This window comes from Chiloscyllium plagiosum, chromosome 3, assembly GCF_004010195.1.
Source record: "Chiloscyllium plagiosum isolate BGI_BamShark_2017 chromosome 3, ASM401019v2, whole genome shotgun sequence".
Lineage (NCBI taxonomy): Eukaryota > Metazoa > Chordata > Chondrichthyes > Orectolobiformes > Hemiscylliidae > Chiloscyllium > Chiloscyllium plagiosum.
The window spans coordinates 33,009,462-33,030,898 of NC_057712.1; the positions used below are offsets into that span (position 1 = coordinate 33,009,462).

The window sequence follows — 21,437 nt, forward strand, 5'->3', positions numbered from 1 at the left end:
TGGATGCTAGATCCAAATGATGGGAGTAAGCAAATATATAGTTACTGCAGTTGTTACTGTTGCTTGAAGGTATCATTGATGGATCTACACAATTCAGGTCAACGTTCGCAGAGTTGTGCAGGATCTGCAGTTGAGATTATTTTTGGTATAGACCAGCCCATAAGGAATAGGTTGTTGTGAGCTGTTGACAGCCAGGGTTTAGGCTAAATTCTCAAATATTTTGGAAGGAAGACAGAGTTTTAAAGGTCTTTGTGTTGCATGTAAGCTGAGTGGATGACTGACTTGAAAAGTGTGGCGCTGATAAAACACAGCAGGTCAGACAGCATCTGAGGAGCAGGAGAGTTGATATTTCAGGCATAAGTTCTTCATCAACATTCCTGATGAAGCGCTTATGCCTGAAACATCAACTCTCCTGCTCCTCGGATGCTGCCTGACCTGCTGTGCTTCTCCAGCGCCACCCTTTTCTCCAGCATCTGCAGTCCTCGCTTTCGCCTGGGTGGATGACTGAACCAGTTCATACGAGTTGTCTTAGTTGTATCTTCTATTTCATTTGTAATTTGTAGTTTATAATCAACTGAAGTTTTCCTGGTAATTCATGTTTAATATATGTTGGAAGTCACACAACACCAGGTTATAGTCCAACAGCTTCTTTGAAATCACAAGCTTTCGGAGTGCTGTTCATTCATCAAGTCACCTGGTGCCATGTGACCTCTGACTTTGTTCACCCCAGTCCAAAACCAGCACCTCCACATTATAATATATGTCGCTTCTATGTTAAGAATGAGTTGTTACCTTGGATAGTATTCAAGATGCGCTTTATTTGACACCTGTTTCCTGAAAAGTCCTTGTTTTAAATCATTGAGTCTTGTGGCTTCATTGTTTCAGTAAGTAACTGGGATTTATTGCTTTTTTTTAATAAGTCTCGACTGAGATTGTAACAGGGCAGTTTAAGACAAGCCCACACAGAGCATGTGGTGAATGACTGAGAGAGGTGGGTCTTCCAACAATACACATGAAATATGAAGCTGGTTTAAAGCTAAAGTCACAACATGTACTAATTCACCAAATGATAGTGCTGTAGCAAGGGAATTTGCTGTCAGTGAAGAACCAGTATGAAAATACAAAAGCACAAGAATGAGAAGCAGGAGTTGCCCGTCCCGTTCCTCAAGCTCTGCTATTCAATAAGATCATGAGCTGTCTGTGTCCTGAATTCCACATTCTTGTATGCCTCCAATAACCCTTGATGCTGTTGTCAATCTAAACTCGATCTGACTTTTGGAAGAAGGAACTTGCCCTGAAGCAGAACCTCAACATCAAATGCACCATGAGAAACAGCCACTGGCCTGATCTGGAATGGACTCTTGGACATTGTCAGAGACATAATTTCATCAATAGAAATACCTGTGCAGTGAAGTGGGCCAAATCAAACCCTGAGCCAGAGTGTGGCGCTGAAAGGCACAGTAGGTCAGGCAGCCAGAGAAACAGCTAGTTGGTGTAGCTTCCTTATTGAATGAAAAGAAACCACTTAAATATCTAGATGCCAAGTAACCACTTTCCAGCAGCTCATCTTCAGACAGTATTATTCACAATGGTCACATGGATGAAAGGGCCCTAATTTTGATATGCCCTGCAGCCAAGCAATGGAGTGGGAAGGTTCACAAATGTTCCTGTGAAAAACATTGGATATGAGAAATCAAAATTCATGGTGGTACAGGCCTGCATGGGTGATGGAACAATCTGTGTTACGTTTCAAATATCAAGCCACATTGAAAATGCATTTGTTCATTTCCACCAATGAAGATAGCATTATGAATCAATAATGTGTGGAATAGGCATGGTGCTGGTACATGGTGCTGGTACATGCAGCTTAGTCATGTGGAATATGTTCCAATCCCATAACATCAATGGGATTAAGAGGTGCCTGTGAAGACATAACACTCACATTGCTGTTATATCTGCAGGTCTAATGTGTAAAGTTCAACATTTGGATGTGTGCCTTGATTAGCCATTCAAGGCTGACGTCTATGCTGAATGGAATAGTTGGATGATTGACAGAGGATAGGACCTTCACGAGCAAGCAAGCATGCTGGCTCACTAAGTCTTTTGTGTGGTTTGATCATCAAATCTTGCAACGCTATTGGTGCACAAACCTTCACATGATTTTTCAAATAATGTAGCATATGGAATTGAATGGCTGGAAAGGAAGTTGATTTGTTGCGAAGGATAATTGTGAAACCAAAAGCACCACATTTGATTTGGACTGGGATCCTTATGATGACATCACAGCCAAAGTCAGAGTGAATGTAGCAAGCTCTAGATGGTATGCCAGAAATGATGAATTTGGAGGGTTTTAAAATATTTTGAATGGCGTTAAATGTATCTTTGTAGAATAATTTTATTCAAAAGCCATGCTGGATTAATTTAATATAAACTATCATTGTTATATTCTTTGTTATGTATCATTTCAAAGTAAGTAATTCACACTGTCTATTTAGCTAATAACACAGCCCCCTTTTCTTTGAAAGAATTGTTTGAGGCTTCAAAAGTCAACCTACATATTGCATTTACAGTATGTACAGTATATTTTCATATCTCCTAGCAAGTAACTTCAAACTGACAAACTGTTGACTGGCTATTGAACCACTGGTCAGGTAATATATTAATCAGTAGTAAAAATGTATTGACTAAAGGATCCCACAGGAAAAGTTACCCGGCTGCAGCCTGAAACATCACCAAGTGAATCAATGAAATCATTGAAACATTTTTCAAAGTTTGCAAGAGCAGCCAACAAGAAAGCAAGCCCATCGAGCAGCTTCAAAGACTTTACAGCAAGCCAGGTTTCAAGTTCAGGTTAAAATCAGACGAACATAATGACGAGAGGGAATAAGGGACCAGAGGTTTTTCTGCACCCATACATTGTTACACAGCTACTGAAGTTGAAAATAACTCCTCATCTGCACATCATATTAATGTCAAGTCTCTAGTAATTCATACTAACTAGAAATAGTGTGTGAATTTTTGAATGTGCACAAGATTAGGTAAGATGGATAACAAAAAGCTGCCTTAAAGCTGATAGTACAAGGACAGGATGACATAGATTTGGACAAAAGATGTGGGTGATATGAGGAATAACTTGTTTTAATGTAGTAAGTGGTAACAGCCTTGAACTTGCTGTGTCGAGGGGGTAGAAGTAGAGATATTGAATGATTTCAAAAGGAACTTGATTGGGCACTTGGAGAAAATTAACTTGCAAGGTTACAGGAGTAGAACACGAGATAGGATTGAAGAGCCAAGGAAGGGAAGACTGGCAAACAGGTAAACCACAGCAAGGGAGTTTTGAGTGTGTCTCAGGAATGAACAGGCAGAGGAGTCTGAGGTAGGTGAGGTATGACCCGAGAAGCATTGTTCGTATGACTGCATATGACCTCCGTCACTTAGTGAGAAATTCACAACAAACTTCCCTACTCAAGCCCAAATTAAAATCCAGATGCTGTCCAGCCAAAGCAATGGGACTGAAATTTGAACAAACATACAAGGAATTCTTCTGCTTCTGTTGCCATCAAACTTCAGAAAGGAATTTAAAACAAACTAGAGGGAATTCAGCCAGAATAGCATTCAATAAGTCGGTTGACTGCTCAGGCCAAGCATACTAATCAAGTAGTATGGAGTATTAAGGACAATTTGGCTGGCACTGGACATATGTAGGTGAATTAAGAATTGGAAACGTCAGCACAGGAAAAGAATCTGAAAATGTAGGAATCTGTGAAAATTGAAACTGTGCAGGATGACTGCACTTGTAGAACTCTCTCTTTCTAAATCTGTTTCAGATTCAGTGATGTGGAGTGTGAGTGTCTGATAACTTGGGGGTGATTAATTTTCTTTTATTCTCTCATGTGATATGGGCATCACTGACTGGGTCAACATTTATTGCCTGTCCCTAATTATCTAGAATACAGTTTAGAATTAATCACGCTGCTGTGGATCTAGAATTTCACATGGATGAGACAGATGGCAGATTTCCTTCCCTGAAGGACACTGGTGAACCAGACGGGATTTTACAGTTGACAGTGGTCACTTTTTAATTCCATATTTTTATTGGATTTGAATGCAGGTCCCCAGCTCATTAGCCAGGACCTCTAGATTATTAGCCAGTGGCCATACTGCTAGGCCACAACATAGGCACAGCAACTAGAAAGAGACAGGTGCAGGAAGAGGACTGTGTAGCATGGGGTTAGAAAGAACCTTGCAGAGTCAAGGAAAGAAAGGTTAAAGGATAAAGGTCCAGTCCCATCAGCCACATGAACCTTTTTACCTTTGGTAATATAAGGGATGGTGACTGGATTGAAATTCTGACCTCAAAGGAAATCCAGTAAAATTGGCAAATTGTACGCACTGCCCTGGCTTGTCTTGTGTACTTCAATCCCAGTATTACTGATTTTTCCCTCTGGCAGATTAAAAATGTTACAGCTAGAGTCAGTGAATGGAATAATACAGAACAGACGGAAATGATTTGACCTATTGTTTTTGTGCTCAATCTCTGTCAGATGTCTGTTTAGGCCAATCCCCCACAGCCATTTCCCTGCAACCTTGCAAATTTCTCCTTTTCATCTATGTATCCCATTCCTTTTAGACAGATCCCTCTCAGGCATTTTATTCTAGATCACAACTCACTGAGCAAAGATAAAATCCTGCTTACCTTCTCTTTGGACATTTTTTAGTAAACTGAAATCGGTCTGCTGTCATTACTGAACAGGAGCACTCCCCGCTATGTGCTTGATCAACACCCTCTCCTAATCTTGGACACCTCTATTCAATCTTCCAACATGTCCACTTCTGCTCAAATGAGATGAGTCCCACCTTCTCCAGTTACTTGACATTGATTTGGATCATCTGGGACAGTCTCAATGAAAGCAAATCCCCACGTTCCGCAGTCCAATGCTAACATTTCCAATTTTATCTAGCTGTTTATCTAGCAGCTCTGGTCACCACCCTACCTGAAGGATGTGGATACTTTGGAAAGGGTACAAAAAAGGTTCACCAGGATGTTGCCTGCTTTGGGGGATTTTAGCTATGAAGAACATTTGGATAGACTGGGCTTGGTTTCCCTGGAACGCAGGAGGTTGAGGGGGCGATCTGATAGAAGCTTCTAAGATTGTGAATGGCATGGTTAAAGTGGAAAGTTGTGAGGCTTTTTCCCAGGGTGGAGGGGTCAATTACTGGGGGACACAAGTTCAAGGTGTGAGGGGGCATGTTTGAAAGAGATGTGTGAGGAACGTTTTTCACATAAAGTGTGGTGAGTGCCTGGAATGTGCTGCCAGAGGAGGTGGTGGAAGCCACCAAAATAGTAGCATTCAAGAAGCTATGTGGGCATCACTGATTGGGTCAACCTGGACAAATACATGAATGGGAAGGGAATAGGATCCTGTAAGTAAAGACAGTTTTAGTATGGAAGGGTAAAATGTGTCAATGCAGGTTCAGAGGGCCAAAGGGCCTGTTCCTATGCTGTAGTGTTCTTTGTTCAGCTATGTATTTACTTATCTGAGGGGACTATGATCATTAGAATCATTGACAACTTTACTTACAACAAAGATTGAGCTCTGAGGTGAAAGTTTTTTTAAGGGGAGGGAACAGCTGGAATGGTCCATGAAAACAGAAAGTGAAGGATTACATTTCTGACCACTGGCACAGGAAAGAATAATTAGAAAGTTCTTTTGATGGAGGATCAGGACCTCTGAGATTAAAGGACTTGCTGTGCTTAAAAAAAAAGCTATGTCAGGACAATTACCAGAAATGTGTGCAAGTTGATGGAGGAAAATTCAGGTCAGGAAAGGAAGAATGTGGATGAAGTATGTGTATGTGAAAGAAGACTCCTAACTCATGGGAGGTAACACCCAGTTAATCCTGTAAAGATTTCCTTCTTATCACTTGGAGGCTTGTGTCAAAATTTGGAGAGCTGTTCTAGAGACTAAGCATGCAACAGCCTGACATAGTCATTGACATAGAATCAATATCTTGCAATGAAGCAGACCATCCCTGTTTACAATCCCAGCAACAGGACAGGCCCAGCAGAGGTGGCAGCACAGTGATATGCAGTCAGGAAGAAGTTGCCCTAAAAGTCCTCAACATTGACTCTGGACCACATGAAATCTCATGCATCAGATCAAACATACTGCTCATAACTACTGACTGCTCCTTTTTGGCTGATGAATCACTTCCATGTTGAACACTAAGGGTGACAAGGGCACATGATGTACTCTGGATGGGAATTTCAATGATCACCACCAAGAGTGGCATGGCAGTGCCAATACTGATGGAGCTAGCCAACCTCTATGGGACATAGCTGTTAGACTGGGTCTGCAGTATATGCTGAGGAAACCAACACGAGGGAAGAAGAGGTATAGTTAGTAAGTTTGCTGATGACACCAAAATTGGAGGTGTAGTGGACAGTGAAGAAGATTACCTCAGAGTACAGCAGGATCTTGATCAGGTAGGCCAATAGGCTGCGAAGTGGCAGATGGAGTTTAATTTAGATAAATGTGAGGTGCTGCATTTTGGGAAAGCAAATCTTAGCAGGAATTATACACTTAATGGTAAGGTCCTTGAGAGTGTTGCTGAACAAAGAGACCTTGCAGTGTAGGTTCATAGCTCCTCGAAAGTGGAGTCGCAGGTAGATAGGATAGTGAAGAAGATGTTTGGTATGCTTTCCTTTATTGGTCAGAGTATTGAGGACAGGAGTTGGGAGGTCATGTTGTGGCTGTATAAGACATCGGTTAGGCCACTATTGGAATATTGCGTGCAATTCTGGTCTCCTTCTTATCGGGAAGATGTTGTAAAACTTGAAAGGGTTCATAAAAGATTTACAAGGATGTTGCCAGGGTTGGAGGATTTGAGCTATAGAGAGAGATTGTATAGGCTAGGGATGTTTTCCCTGGAGCATTGGAGGCTGAGGAGTGACCTTATAGAGGTTTATAAAATCATGAGGGGCATGGATAGGATAAATAGACAAAGTCTTTTCCCTGGGGTGGCAGATTCCCGAACTAAAGGGTATAGGTTTAGGGGGAGAGGGGAAAGACTTCTAAGGGGCAATTCTTTCATGCAGAGGGTGATATGTGTATGGAATGAGCTGCCAGAGGAAATGGTGGAAGCTGGTACAATTGCAACATTTAAAAGGCATCTGGATGGGTATATGAATAGGAAGGATTTGGAGGGATATGAGCCAGGTGCTGGCAGGTGGGATTAGATTGGGTTGGGATATTTGGTCGGCATGGATGAGTTGGACCGAAGGGTCTGTTTCCGTGCTGTTCATCTCTATGACTCTATGACTCTATAACATACTTGGCCTCATCCTTACCAGCCTGCTTGCTCCAGATGCATCTGTCCATGACAGTAAGAGTGATCATTTCATAATCCTTGTGGAGACAAAATCCCACCTTCATATGAGTATCCCCTCCATTATGTTGTGTGGCACTGCTAGGTGGGATGGATTTTGAACAGATCATCAAAACTAAGGTATTCATGAGGTGTCGTAGGCCATCAGCAGCAACAGTATTGCATTCAAACACAATCTGTAACCTCTTCCCTTGGTATATCCCTCACTCTACCATTACCATTGAGCCAGGGAATGAACTCTGGTTCAGTGAAGACTTTGGGCAGGGATTCCAAGAACAGCAACAGGCACATCTACAAATGAGTTCTCAACTTGGTGACGGGACCACTTGCAAAGCAAATAACATAACCAGCATGCTGTAGACAGTGCTAAGAGATTCTACAACCAGTGCATCATATCAAAATTCTGTTGTCCTGCCACATCCAATCATGAATAGTGGTTGAGAATTAAGCAACTCATTGGAGGTGATACGTTTTACAAAGACCGTCAGCTTTCATGTTAGAAAGCCCTGTATATTAGTGCAGAAGAGGAGGCTGAAGTATTTGCATCCACCTTCAGCCGGCGATACTGAGTGGACAATCTATCTCAGCATCCTCCTGAGGTCCTCAGTCTCACAAGTCGAGTCTTAAGCCAATTTGAGGGAGAAAGACAATCAAGGAAAAGCTCTTCATTGGTTGAAGTTGTACCAAGCACGGAGAGCAATAGTTGTGGTTGTCAGATTAATCATCCCAGCCATAGGACATCACTGCATGCTAGCAGACAGTGGCCTGCTCTTGTTATCACCAGAATATTAATCCAGAAACTCGAGTAATGTCCTGGGGATTGGGGTTTGAATCCTGTCTTGGCAGATTGTGGAATTTGAATTAAAACAAATCTATAATGAAGAGTCTAATAATAACCAAATAACCATTTAGAAGAAAAGAGGCCATCTGCTTCACTAATATGCCTTAGGAAAGGAAATCTGTCATCCTTACCTGGTCTGGCCTACATGTGACACCAGACCCATAGCAAGGTGTTTGACTCTTAATGGCCCTCTGATCAATAATTGATGAGCAATAAATGCAGGCCTAGCCAATGGCACCCAAATCCTATGAATGAATTAAATGAAATCATTACTATAGTATCCTATACCCAAATATTTTCAGTTGCTTTTTGAATGTACCCCACTCCATTATAAGGTCAGAGTGGGATATTAAATTATGATTGCATGATGTTCAGCATCGTTTCCAACTCCCCAGATAGTGAAGACACAGTGTCCAAATGCAGAAAGACCTGGAAAACATTCAGGCTTGGGCTGATGGGTGGCAACTAACATTTGCATAATTTAAGCATCAGGCAATGACCATTTCCAATGAAGGAAATTCCAACTATCACCCCTTAACATTCCATAACATGTGGTGTAAACAATATTAGCTGAACACTGATATTGGTGACCTTAGGGAACTGGGAGGTGGCCAGGCTAGATCATTCAGTTGGTATATCTGGCAGAAGATTGTTGCAAAAAGTTCAGCCTTGCCTTGATATATAGGCTGCAACCCACCCACTTCCTCCCACTCCATTAAACGTTGAGGATGGCAATATTTGTAGGCCCTCCTCCTCCAGTAAGTTGATTAATTGTCCACCAACATTTGTAGTTGGATAAGACTGCAGAGCTTAAATCTGATGCATTGATTGTGTTATCACTTAGCTCTATCTATTGTATACTATTTAAGTTACTTGATGTGCAAGTAATTCTGCATTGTATCTTTACCAGGCTGACACCTCACTTCTTGTTATTCCTGATGCTGCGTGTAGCATGCCCACCTGCACCATCAATTGAACCTGATTGATTTCCCAGCTTGTTGGTAATGGTGGAGAGGGTGTAGATGCCTGGCCATGAATTCACAGATTGTGGTTGAATACAATTCTGCTGCTGTTGATGACCCACAGGCCTTACAAGCATCAGATGAGTTACTAAATCTGTTCTGTAATTTACTATGGTGGTTGTGCCATCATCTAAGTCAGTTGTAGTGAAAAGCTACAATTTCTGGGAGATATCATTTGTCATCTCCTGTCAAATGAAGTAACATCCATTATGTCTATTTTCTATCTCCTCACCAACTCCTTATCTACCTCAAGAGTTTTACATGTTTGCTAACAGTTATCCTTGTGAAATCTTATCAACTGTCTTTTTGTATCTATTCATATCACTGAGTATTTGAGAAGAACAAATTAATAACATTGTGCATTTTGTGCATTTACTTTTGTCAGTTGGCAGATCACACAGAAGTCATGCAAGGAATAAAGAAATTCCCACAAGTACGTTATCCTGTATTAACACCAAATCTCCATGGCTTTCATGACGCTGTGAGTGTATTTCTGAATGTTACTGATGTTATAAGTACTTTGAAATTGTGGTAAAAGTATATCTTATACCATTAAATGTTAGCCCATTATTCTGGTTATAATTTTCTAATACTGCTCTTCCCTCTTCAGTACCTACCCAGACACTGTGTCCCAACTCTTCCACCGTTACATCAATGACTGCATTAGTGCAGCGTCCTGCACCCAGGCTGAACTGGAGCAGTTCATTGACTTCTCCAACAACTTCTATCCCGCCCTCAAATTGATTTGGTCCATCTAGGACACCTCCCTTCCCTTTCTTGACTTCATCCTTTCCATCTCCAGCGACAGTCTCCAGATGAATGTTCACTACAAACCCACAGACTCCCATAACTGCCTGGACTACACCTCCTCCCACCCAGTATTTTGCAAGAACTCCGACCCATTCTCCCAATTCCTCCGCCTCTGCTGCATCTGCTTGGATAAGCAGACATTCCACTTGCGAGCATCCCAGATGTCCACCTATTTTGAACAATGTGCTTTTCCTTCCCCTGTCATCCAGACAGAGCCTCCGCTGCACCACCTCCATTCCCTGTTCCACTGCTCTAAATCCCCCCAATGCAATAAAGACAGAGTCCTCCTTGTCCTCATCTACCACCCCACCAGTCTCTGCAGCCAACGCATCATCCTCAAACACTTCCACCAACTCCAGCTAGACCCCACCACCAAAAACATCATTCCCTCTCCATCCCTCTCTGCCTTCCACAAGGACCGTTCCCTCCAACAGTCCTTGGTTCACGCCACCCCCACCACTGAACCCCCATGTATCTTCCCTTGCAACTAGAAAAGATGCAAATCTGCTAGTACACCTCCCCCGTCACCTCCATCCAGGGCCCCAAACAGTCCTTCCAGGTGAGACAGAGATTCACCTGCCTCTCTTCTAACCTAGTTTACTGCATCAGGTGCTCTTAATGTAGTCTTCTCTACATCGGGGAGACCGAACGTAAACTTAGGGAACGGTTCACCGAGCAGCTCAGCCGGGCCCGCAGGGGCTGACTGGACCTCTCAGTCACTGCCCATTTTAATTCCCCTCCCCACTTCCTTTCCAACATGACCATCCTTGGTCTCTTCCATTGCCAAAACAAACCACAGTCCCTATTGGAGGAACAACACTTAAGCACCCTACAGCCTGGAGGACTAAGCATTGAGTTCTCCAATTTCAAATAGCCTCCCTCCCCAACCCCCAACCTTCTTCCCAGCCCTTCCTCCTCCCTTCCACTCCTCCCTGCCATCAATCGGATTCATTCCTCCCACTGACCCTCTACCTGTCTTCACCAATCCTCACTTCATCACCCTTCCCCCACACCCCGCCCTTTACGTGCAGCTCCCCCTACAACCAGCCCTAGTCCTGAAGAAGGGTTACACCTGAAATGTTGACTTCTGTTCCTCCTGATGCTGCCTGGTTTGCTGTGTTCATCCAACCTCCTGCCTGTCTATTCCTGCTACTTGCAGCATTTTCAAAAATGTTTCAAAGTGTAAAAATCGAATATTCTTTTTGCATTTCCAAAGCCCAAAGATGCACATAGGCTACTTGTAACAGGGTTTAGGTTCGGTGGAGGGATATTGTTGGAATGTCAAACTTATACTTTGTTCCTGCACATTCTTCTCATATCTGCATGGGTTTCCCCCTGGTGCTTCCGTTTCCTCCCATGGTCTAAAGATGTGCAGATTAGATGGATTGGCCATGCTAAATTGCCCATAGTGTGCAGGGATGTGTAGGCTAGATGGAATAAGTTATGGGAAATACAGGGATAAGGTAGTGGTCACCATACCTTAAGCGAGGGAACAGGTTGAGAAGGACGTTTCCTGAGGGTAATCTCAGCTGGTGCAGGAGTTGAAGTCATGCAGGTGATGTAACTTTGCATTGCAACCTAGCCATCTGGCCAATGGAGCTAAGCAAAGCAGTAAGGTCATGAGGTAAATCAAAGTGAATAGACAGAAAAAAAAGAGTTGAAAGAAAGCAGGTAGACATGAAGGAAAGATAAATAAGAGAAAGAAACAGAAGATTATTTCCATGAAATCATTATGCTGTGTAAATTGTTTGGATTGAAAAAGAGTTAGAATAAGTGTCACACATCTGTATATTTTATAGAGAAAGCTAGCAAGAAGAGGATTTGTGTTCGTACATAGGAACCATAATTCTGAATTTACTGACAGCTAAAGGTAGGACAAATAAAGGTAGCAACAACAGCTTGTATTTATGTAGCACCTTTTAACATAATTAATTGTCCTATGGCAATGCACATGATATTATGTCACTAGGCCACAGAGTGAGATATTAAGTCAGATGGCCAAATTTTTGGCCAAAGGGTTGGGTTTTAAGAAGTGCATTAAAGAGAAAAGCAAAGCAGAGCAGTTTTTGGAGGGACTTCCAGTGCTTAAGACCTGGAGACTGAGGCAACTGAAGGCCCGGTAACTAATGGTGCAGCAATTACAATTGAGGACAGATAAGATGCCAGAATTAGAGGAGTTCAGGTATCCTGGAGCCTTGTGGAGTTAAAACGGTTAACAGAGATAGAGATAGGGAAGGGTATGGGTTTGGTAGGATTTCTAAACAACAGGAATTTTAAATTCAAGCTATTTCTTGATCAGGCACCAGTGTGAATCAGAGAGCACAGTGACTTGCTGTGAGTTAAGACATTGGGCAGCAGAGTTTTAGATGGCCTCCAGTTTACTAAGAACAAAATAGAGGAAACTTGGAGCTTTGGTTGAATATTTCTTTTCTTCCTGAACCTCATGTTGTTGAGAGTTAATTTACCACAGCCATTGGAATGCAGGATGGGATCACCTGTTTCTATACCTGGCAAGACTGAGTTTGGGATCTTTCTATCTTTTATAACAAGGAGAATTTTTGTGAGGCACTGGTTCTCATTGCATGATTATTGTTAAGCGCATGCAGTTCAATGGGATTAGTAACATCCAAATCTAATAATAATGTTTTAAAAGGCTCAGAAAACAGTAGCAGATAACAACTGGCCTATTAGTTTAACATCAATGTTAGTGATAAAATGAAACCATTTGAACAGGCAAACTTAAGGAAGACCTCAATAGATTTAACAAAATCTACCATGCAAAGATAGAAACTTCAGGTAGAAAGAACCTGGCTTACATGTTATTTTAAGCTCTTTGAAGATCCAGACAAAGGAATTAATTTTGCAACAATTTACTGCCAATATTGGGTTCTTCTCCCTGGAGTGAAGATTGAAAAATCACAATATCTGCCCTCATTTTGTGTTAAAGATTAGAAAATTATGATTTGAGTGTTAAGGATTGGTCGATGTGCATTGTTGGTTGCTCCACTGAAAATGTTCTGCATTGATGTTAAAAGATTACACCCCTGATGCAAATGGATTCCAACTCAGATTCTGCCAGTAGTAATGCTGATTATGCTTGTTCTAAGCTTCCAGAAGACACAAAACCCACAGTCCCATTTCTCCCAGGCATTATGATTAAAGGTAAAATTGGACATTAAGCTATGAACTAGAGAGTGCACTACATCATGTGGAAAAGTTCAGTAAAGTTGAGGGAAGAATTCTTGAATTAGTTTCGACTGTGAGTTGATGGTTTTGAAATTGTGAAGATTTGAGACAGGAAAATCATATCAGTAAAAATGACTTATTAGGACAACTTATTTGTCATGGTTGCTCAAATGTTTTATATTTTCCATTTAACAGAAAGGTTCTCTAGGATACGCTCTGTCTGCTCAGAGTGAACACTCTCCTGTAGTTCAAGTATGCATATTTGAGGACCTTTTTACAAATTATTTTCTTTCTGGCATTGAAAAAAAATCAAGTTAAATTCATTTTAAAATGACACTAAATTGAACAAAATAAAATATTGCTCAATTAGAATTTTCATTGTCCATTCTATGTGCTATATTTTGGACATTTCCACAGAGACTCACAACTTCGAATATATTGTTAGATTGGTATGCGCTCTCCTCTATGTCATTTATTCCATTCCATTATCTAACCTCTTCATATGCTCTGTAATGAAGGTGTGTGCGTATTGTACCTTTAAGAGAGCTAAAAGCAACAGAACTACCTGACAGCACCAAGTGTTCTGAAAAAAATATATAATGTAACCTTTTGGTTCAGCAGTTAGTGTAGCTGGTTGCCTGGAGACAAAAACAGATTTGAATTAGGCCAATCAGTTTAAATTATACCCAAATAATAAAGACCAATTTCCAATCAGGTTTGAATTTAGTAGATTGACTATCTTAAAAGCCAATGAGACAATCCGATGCTTTGGGGGTATAAGACTGGGAAAATTGAATAATTGGGAAGAGAATTGCCAAGCCAGCATGTAGAAGCTGCCTGAAAAATAGCTCTCTCAAAGGTACCTTTATCAATTAGTAACCTGTGCAGCAGGATCCCCAAGAAGAAGAAAAGAAGACAAGAACCCAGAGAAGAACCAAAGGCTGCCTGGTTTTGAGATAAGAAGTTTTGTCTTGTAAATCTTAATCGGGAGTTTTAGCCGACCAGTATTATAAAAGTGAAGGTAAAAGATAGATTAGAGGAAGGAGTTGTAAATCATTGTTAGTTAATTATTCTCTGTTATACTTTAAGAAATAAAGTTGTTAATTTTTATTTTAAGTAGTTCTTGGCCTCTCGAATTTTCACAGATTATGGCACGGGATAAATCTTTTCTGTGTTGCTGCTGTAAATTAAGCAGGAGTGTTTACCCTATGTTGTAACAGATCCTACAGCTAATTTACTGTAAAGAATGGGACTAATTTTAATTGGGAAGAAATACTTTGAGCAATTTACTTTTTCATGCCTGAAAAACATGTAAAATGGTGATCCATAGAATTGTTCTGCCCATAGCGATAAAATAAAGCTGATTAAGACATGGGCAAGTAATCAAGAGCTTGTTGCTCTGAGGAGAGGAATATGCTTCATTTTAATGATGATAATTGACAAGACAATGTACTTTATAGACAGCTTTGTCATTGGGAATGAGTGAAATGTTTTTCCAAAATCAAAGTGCTTTGGTCAACAGAAAAGTGCATTCGCAATCACTGAAGAATGTAATGTTGAAGATGGCAACTTAATTATGTTATAAATTTATTGATAGAGCTATCCAACATCCATGCCTCTGAACCAATGCCCCTATCATTGCCTTTAGACTTGACTGATCAAACATACACTTAGCTAGTCACCCTCAAATTTTTGTAAACATGCGGTCATTTAAGTTTCTTCTGTCCATGTCTCAATTCTCAGCAAGTCCCATTTTACCATCATCCCTGTGCCCACTGACCTATTTTGCCTCCTGGTTAGGAAACACCATGATTTTAAAATGACCATCCTTCTTTTAAATCCCTCCATGGCCTCACCCCTCCTTAAATCTGTAATTTGCTCCAAAATCCACAAGCCTCTGAGATATTAAAAACAAAACAAAATGCTGGAGATCACAGTGGATGAATTAGTATCCATGGAGAGAAAGCAAGCTAACATTTTGAGTCTCCACATGAAACGCTTGCTTAGTTTCTCTCCATGGATGCTGCTGTGATCGCCAGCATTTTTTTGTTTTCAGTAAAGATTCCAGCATCTGCAGTAGTTTGCTCCTAGCTGTTGAAATATCTGAGTTCCTTTAATTCTGGCCTCTTGTGCTTTTCCAATCCTACCATTGGTGGCCATGCCTTGGTTGCATGGACTCCAAGCTCTGGAAATCCCTAACCTATACCTCCCTACTTCACTTTTTTCCTTTAAGACACATCCTCAAACCTACCTCATTGACCAAAATTGTCTTCATCTGACCCCCAATATCTCCTTGTGAGGCTTGTTATCATTCTTTGTTTTTGAATGTGTCTGTGAAGGGTCTTGCAATGTATCACCACATTAAAGATGCTCTATAAAAATACATTGTGTTGTAGAAAAGCAGAATTTTTAAGGTATTACTAAATGCTGGCCTTCAGGTGAAATTGGGTATCCTTGCACGTGAATCATTGGAAGTTAAAATGCACGTGTAGCAATAATTTAGGAAGCAAAATGGTGCATCTGCCTTTATTGCAAGGTAAGTGCAGTGTAAGAGGAAGGATGTGTTGTTGAAGGTGTGCAGAGCTTTCATGAGTTCATACCTGAATATTTTGTGCAGATTTATTCTGCTTTGCTTCAGAAGACTGAGAGTCTGTGATTTTCCTACTCCAGGGGTTCCACTGATGGGCAAATTCAAAATTGAAATCAATAGATTATTGGGCAGTAAGGAAGTGGGAAGAGTTTGGCAGGGTAGAGCTGGTGTACATCTTACTGATTAGTGTTGCAGGTCTTATGGATCATATAACCTATCCCAGTTTCTTATGTTTTTTTTTGTATTCCATTTATTACATGCCATATGGTCATTATTTTCTTTCAGATTGCAGCAGGAGCAAAAGAAGTGGCCATTTTTGGAGCAGCCTCTGAAACGTTCAGTCAGGTGAACACAAATTGTTCCATTGAGGAAAGTATGCAACGGTTTGAGGAAGTTATCAGTTCAGCGAAAGATGGCAACATTCCAGTTCGAGGGTATGTGTGGATAAACTCCTTTATCTTAACTTATCTATCTATGTAACAATTAAAGTGAATAGAAAGGATCCCAAATATATGTTTTTTCAGGTAAAGAATTTTCTAATCCGTAATCTACAGAGACAGTAACATCTTTTCATTGAAGTTATTTCTATCTTTTCATTATTCATAAGTTTTATTGAAATCAATAGAACTGAAAATTGAGAAACCAAGGAATTGCTATGCAATCACATCCTCGATTTCATCCAAATTCAGTGTTGCTCAGGTGGTCATTTTTATTCTGGTCTGCAGTATTTTATGTCATTTTTAAACCCTGAGAATTAATTTAAAGATTGTCGATTCGGCCAGAACAATGATTAATTTTGTGCTCACTAGATCATTCCAAGACGCTGCAAGGAAATCTGACAAGATAAATTACTGCCCATTCCCGAATAAGGAATATGAGGAATATACATGCTCATTAAACATTTGAGAAACCATTTCTTTTGAACTTTCTCATTGGAATGCAATGCTGCTTTGGACAATATATTGTACTCATCTGACTGAAATACAGAATCTCAACTTGTGAACCTATCCCATTTTGTAAACTAAAGGGATTTAATTCTCTTAATTTTTCAAAATTAAATGGAAGTGGGAAGGCCTTTTATTGGTCGTTAAGAAGATGCTGATGCACTTTCACCTTCAGTTGTTACAATATGATTTGACACAACAAAATGGCTTCTTGTTTGGGAGGAATGGTTAAAATCCACATCCAGGAATCACTGGTGGAGGTGGGAGTGGGGGCTGGTGGTGTTAGCAGAAGATGGAGTCAAGTAATGGAAAAGGAGTCAGGGTAAGACTTTGAGAAAGGTTTGCTTGAGGGACCAGGGGATGGCAATATTAATGAGATGCAACATCATAACATAAATCCATTAGGATCTAAAGAGCAAATTTTCATCCAAATCAAAGGTCCTTGGATATAGCTTACAAAGTGTAAAAGTTAGCACGTTATGAAGTATCTTGAATTAACTTTTTTGGACATGACTTTGGAGCAGGTGGGACTTGAACCCAGATTTTCTGGCCTACGGGCAGGGACACTGCTACTGTATACAAGAGTCTGCAGTATGGTATAATTTGTCAAAAGGAAATTGAGGATTTATCTTGTGGATAAATTATCAAAGATTTTTAAAAAAATTTCCAGAAATATTTTGGATTGCAGAAGGATGGGATGGTGCAAAGTGTGTGTTGGCAAGGATGATATTTATTTGAAATGCATTCAGAACCATTTTGAATGCAATTTTCTGTTGCTGTAACAAAGAATGATACACCATTCTAATATGGTTCATAGATAATGAAATAGAGCAACTGGGAAATCTAAGCATCAGAGAACATAGTAGCAACTGTGGACACAATGATAAGAAAAACACTTCACTGGAATAGACAGAATAATAAAGTCAAAAAGATTGTGGCCCAGATTAATTATTGAGGAAAATGGTGCACAGAACAGCAGTGGGAAATAGTTAGATGACAGATGGTAAAACAACAAATCAAATGTACAGCAGGAAAAATAAACTGGTGTATAACAAAGGCAGTGATTCCTTGGGTTAATGGATTACATCAAATTTGAAATTGCGAAATTGATTCATTTGAAAATGAAAGTTGTAATGAGTAACAAATGTAGAAAAGGACAGTCCAACATTTTGCTCCAATACTACAGAACTCCACCCCTCCCTGCAACCAAACAGGTGGGAAATTATGGGAGCCCTGCATTGTTTCTCTGCGGAATGTCTGATCCAATTTAAATCCAGTTGGGCACTTTACTGGCCCAGCATGGGCCTCCACAGGGTTTAATAGGCAGCCTCTGGGAGCTTGTTAAATCCCTGAGCCACCACTAAATTCTGTTAGGTTTTGGGTTAGATGCCTTAAAATGTTTCATTTATGAGCCTAATTGGCATTAGATTACTTTACAGTGTGGAAACAGGCCCTTCGGCCCAACAAGTCCACACCGACCCGCCGAAGCGTAACCCACCCATACCCCTACATTTACCCCTTACCTAACACTACGGGCAATTTAGCATGGCCAATTCACCTGACCTGCACATCTTTGGACTGTGGGAGGAAACCGGAGCACCCGGAGGAAACCCACGCAGACACGGGGAGAACGTGCAAACTCCACACAGTCAGTCGCCTGAGGCGGGAATTGAACCCGGGTCTCTGGCGCTGCGAGGCAGCAGTGCTAACCACTGTGCCACTGTGCCGCAGCATTCTCCTGCTGTCAGGGAGGATTCCCTATGTTGGGCTCCAGTTTGATTGGCAATAGTTTCCCTGGTGCCAGGAGTCAGTTGTGGATACTCCTTTCTGATTCCTCTGGCCCCTACCCGTTCTGCTCCACCATTCTCTAGTGGTCTCTACTTAACTCAGCACACTGTGTGCGAGACAAACTTAGTGCAACGAGCACTGGAGTGATTTTCTGTAGGTACATTAGGGATGGCTGATGTCAAAAGCATGGAATACCTGAAGATCTACTACCACCATCTCAGAGCCACAAAAGGAAGGGTAATCAATTGGTCAATCAGTCAATCCCAGCATGATTTTTCACATTCTAAACACACACAAGGGAAGACAATGGAGAGTGAAAAAATGACAAAGAACTCTTGACTAAGTCATCTTCCCTCAAATATCAGAGAAGGCTGACTTCAAGATTTTGGGATCCCCAGAGAAGAATTAAAACAACTAGTGAAGGTTAACATTCAAATGTGACATGATTTTAAAGAAGTTATTCAAAGTTAAGATCAAATTGTCAGTTGACCCTGTCAGTTTACACTTCAGAAAGAAGAAAGCAAAGAAAAAGAGGGGACTCTGACAGCAATCTTGCAAATTATCATTATAGGAAATGGGATTAGATCAGAGGATTCATGTGAAGAACAACATTGGTTGAAACCTGATGGGCCAAATGGCCTGATCCTGTTATTCTAATCCAGAAATCGCTTCTAAATTATACCAGTGAAAAAATTATACTTTACTAATTTGAAATAGCTACTGGAATTAGAATGTAGACCATAGAACAAAGAACAGAACAGCGCAGGAACGGACCCTTCGGTCCACCATGTTGTGTCGAACTGGACAACAAATTAAACTAATCTGTTCTGCTTGCCCTTGGTCAATATTCCTGTATTCATTGTATATTTATGTCCTTATTTAAAAGTTGCCGAAACACCCCTATTGTGTCTACCTCCACCATCACCTCTGGTAGTGTGTTTAGACTCCTACCACTTTCTATGTATAAAACATGCCCCTCACATCTCCTTTGAACTTTCCCCCTCACCTTAAATGCGTGCCCCCTACTATTAGATATTTCAAGTCTGGTAAATGATTCTGATGGTCAATCCTATCTAGGCATCTCATAATTTATAGACTTCTATCAAGTCTCCCCTCAGCCTCTGCTGAATTAATAAAGAGTACAAAGTTAATTTATTTCCTGAATTTTCAGAAATATACATCAGATGGTGTATTGGAGGTACAGTGAAATTCCAAAAGCTGTTACTTAATAGAAATGAGAAGATTAACGATGCCAGTATTGAGTACAGGAGTTGGGAGGTCATGTTGCAGCTGTACGGGACATTGGTTAGGCCACTGTTGGAATATTGCGTGCAATTCTGGTCTCCTTCCTATTGGAAAGATGTTGTGAAACTTGAAAGGGTTCAGAAAGGATTCACAAGGATGTTGCCAGGGTTGGAGGATTTGAGCTATAGGGAGAGGCTGAACAGGCTGGGGCTGATTTCCCTGGAGCATCGGAGGCTGAGGGGTGACCTTATAGAGGTTTACAAAATCATGCGGGGCGTGGATAGGGAAAATAGACAAAGTCTTTTCCCTGGGGTTGGGGAGTCCAGAACTAGAGGGCATAAGTTTAGGGTGAGAGGGGAAAGATATAAAAGACACGAAAGGGGCAACATTTTCACGCAGAGGGTGGTACGGGTATGGAATGAGCTGCCAGAGAAAGTGGTGGAGGCTGGTACAATTGCAACATTTAAGAGGCATTTGGATGGGTATATGAATAGGAAGGGTTTGGAGGGATATTGGCCGGGTGCTGGCAGATGGGACTAGATTGGGTTGGGATATCTGATCAGCATGGATGGGTTGGACCGAAGGGTCTGTTTCCATGCTGTACATCTCTATGCCGCTAGGACTCTATTTACAATTTCCTATCCTTGACTCTTCTTGGATATGTTAAATATATTTTCAGATGCATAGCATTTTGTCCTAATATTACAATGGATGCAAGGAATGAATTCTCATTTCAAATCGCACACATTGCAGCCATAAAGAGTCGCACTGAATGTAGAAAGAACCCCAGCAATTTAAAGTGCACTTGGAAATCAATGGTTCGAGTTCAGTAAATATAAGGGTGAGGTCTGGTAGCTTGCAACAAATAACATGTTCCTAATTATTTTGTGGTACACTCTCCACAATGTTTTTTAGAGCTCCATGTAGAAAACAAAAACTGAATGCTAATTATAATGAATAACTTTATTGGCATTTGCCAGTGGTGATAAGAGAACTTTTCACAGCAAAACAAAATTTTAAAGAACAGCTTTTTAAATAAGCTGCAAAAATGTTAATAACCGCAGTGACATTTTATAATGAACAAAATGCTTCCAGATGTTCTTCAGAATTTACGAGAGCATTCCAGAGACGCAGAAAAGATGGCAGCCTATTCTTGCTGAGAGATAGACACAAAGTCATTTGAAGTGATTGATAATTGGTATGTGATACAAAAATTAATTCTTATTTCCGTGTGCTGCCAAAGCATGCCATCTTGCCAAATCCAGCCACTGCAAAGTGCTTGGTTTATAATAACCTGGCTCATGTATGCACTCTTATAGTTTCCGAATAAAGGGATTTTAATAAAGTGAATGCACATTAGATATTTCACTAGACAGCAGGCAAATCAATTCAAAAGCCTCTTTGTATTTTCAATAGAAGGCTGCCCTAATTTTAGAAAATGGAATGGAAAGTTCTTTTCTGACAATTGTTACAGCAGTTTCTATGTTTATGGAGATATTGTAAGCCATCTCACTGAACTCTCAATTTACAATCCCTCCCTGTCTCACTGACCCCGCCCCATTCGTGAAACCTCACTGATCCCCACCATTTCTGATCCCTCACTGACCCTACCCTCATTCCTG

General features: G+C 40.8%; 1 protein-coding gene across 3 annotated transcripts in view; it reads left to right on the top strand.

The window, feature by feature from the left end:
- The window catches only part of hmgcll1 (3-hydroxymethyl-3-methylglutaryl-CoA lyase-like 1), a 100,393-nt gene that overhangs the window by 14,215 nt on the left and 64,741 nt on the right, over nt 1-21,437 (top strand). For all 3 annotated transcript variants that reach the window (XM_043679339.1, XM_043679346.1, XM_043679331.1), the window contains exons 4-5: nt 9,638-9,733; nt 16,124-16,272. In XM_043679339.1, coding sequence (XP_043535274.1) covers nt 9,638-9,733; nt 16,124-16,272 — 245 coding nt within the window. The remainder of the gene's footprint in view (nt 1-9,637; nt 9,734-16,123; nt 16,273-21,437) is intronic.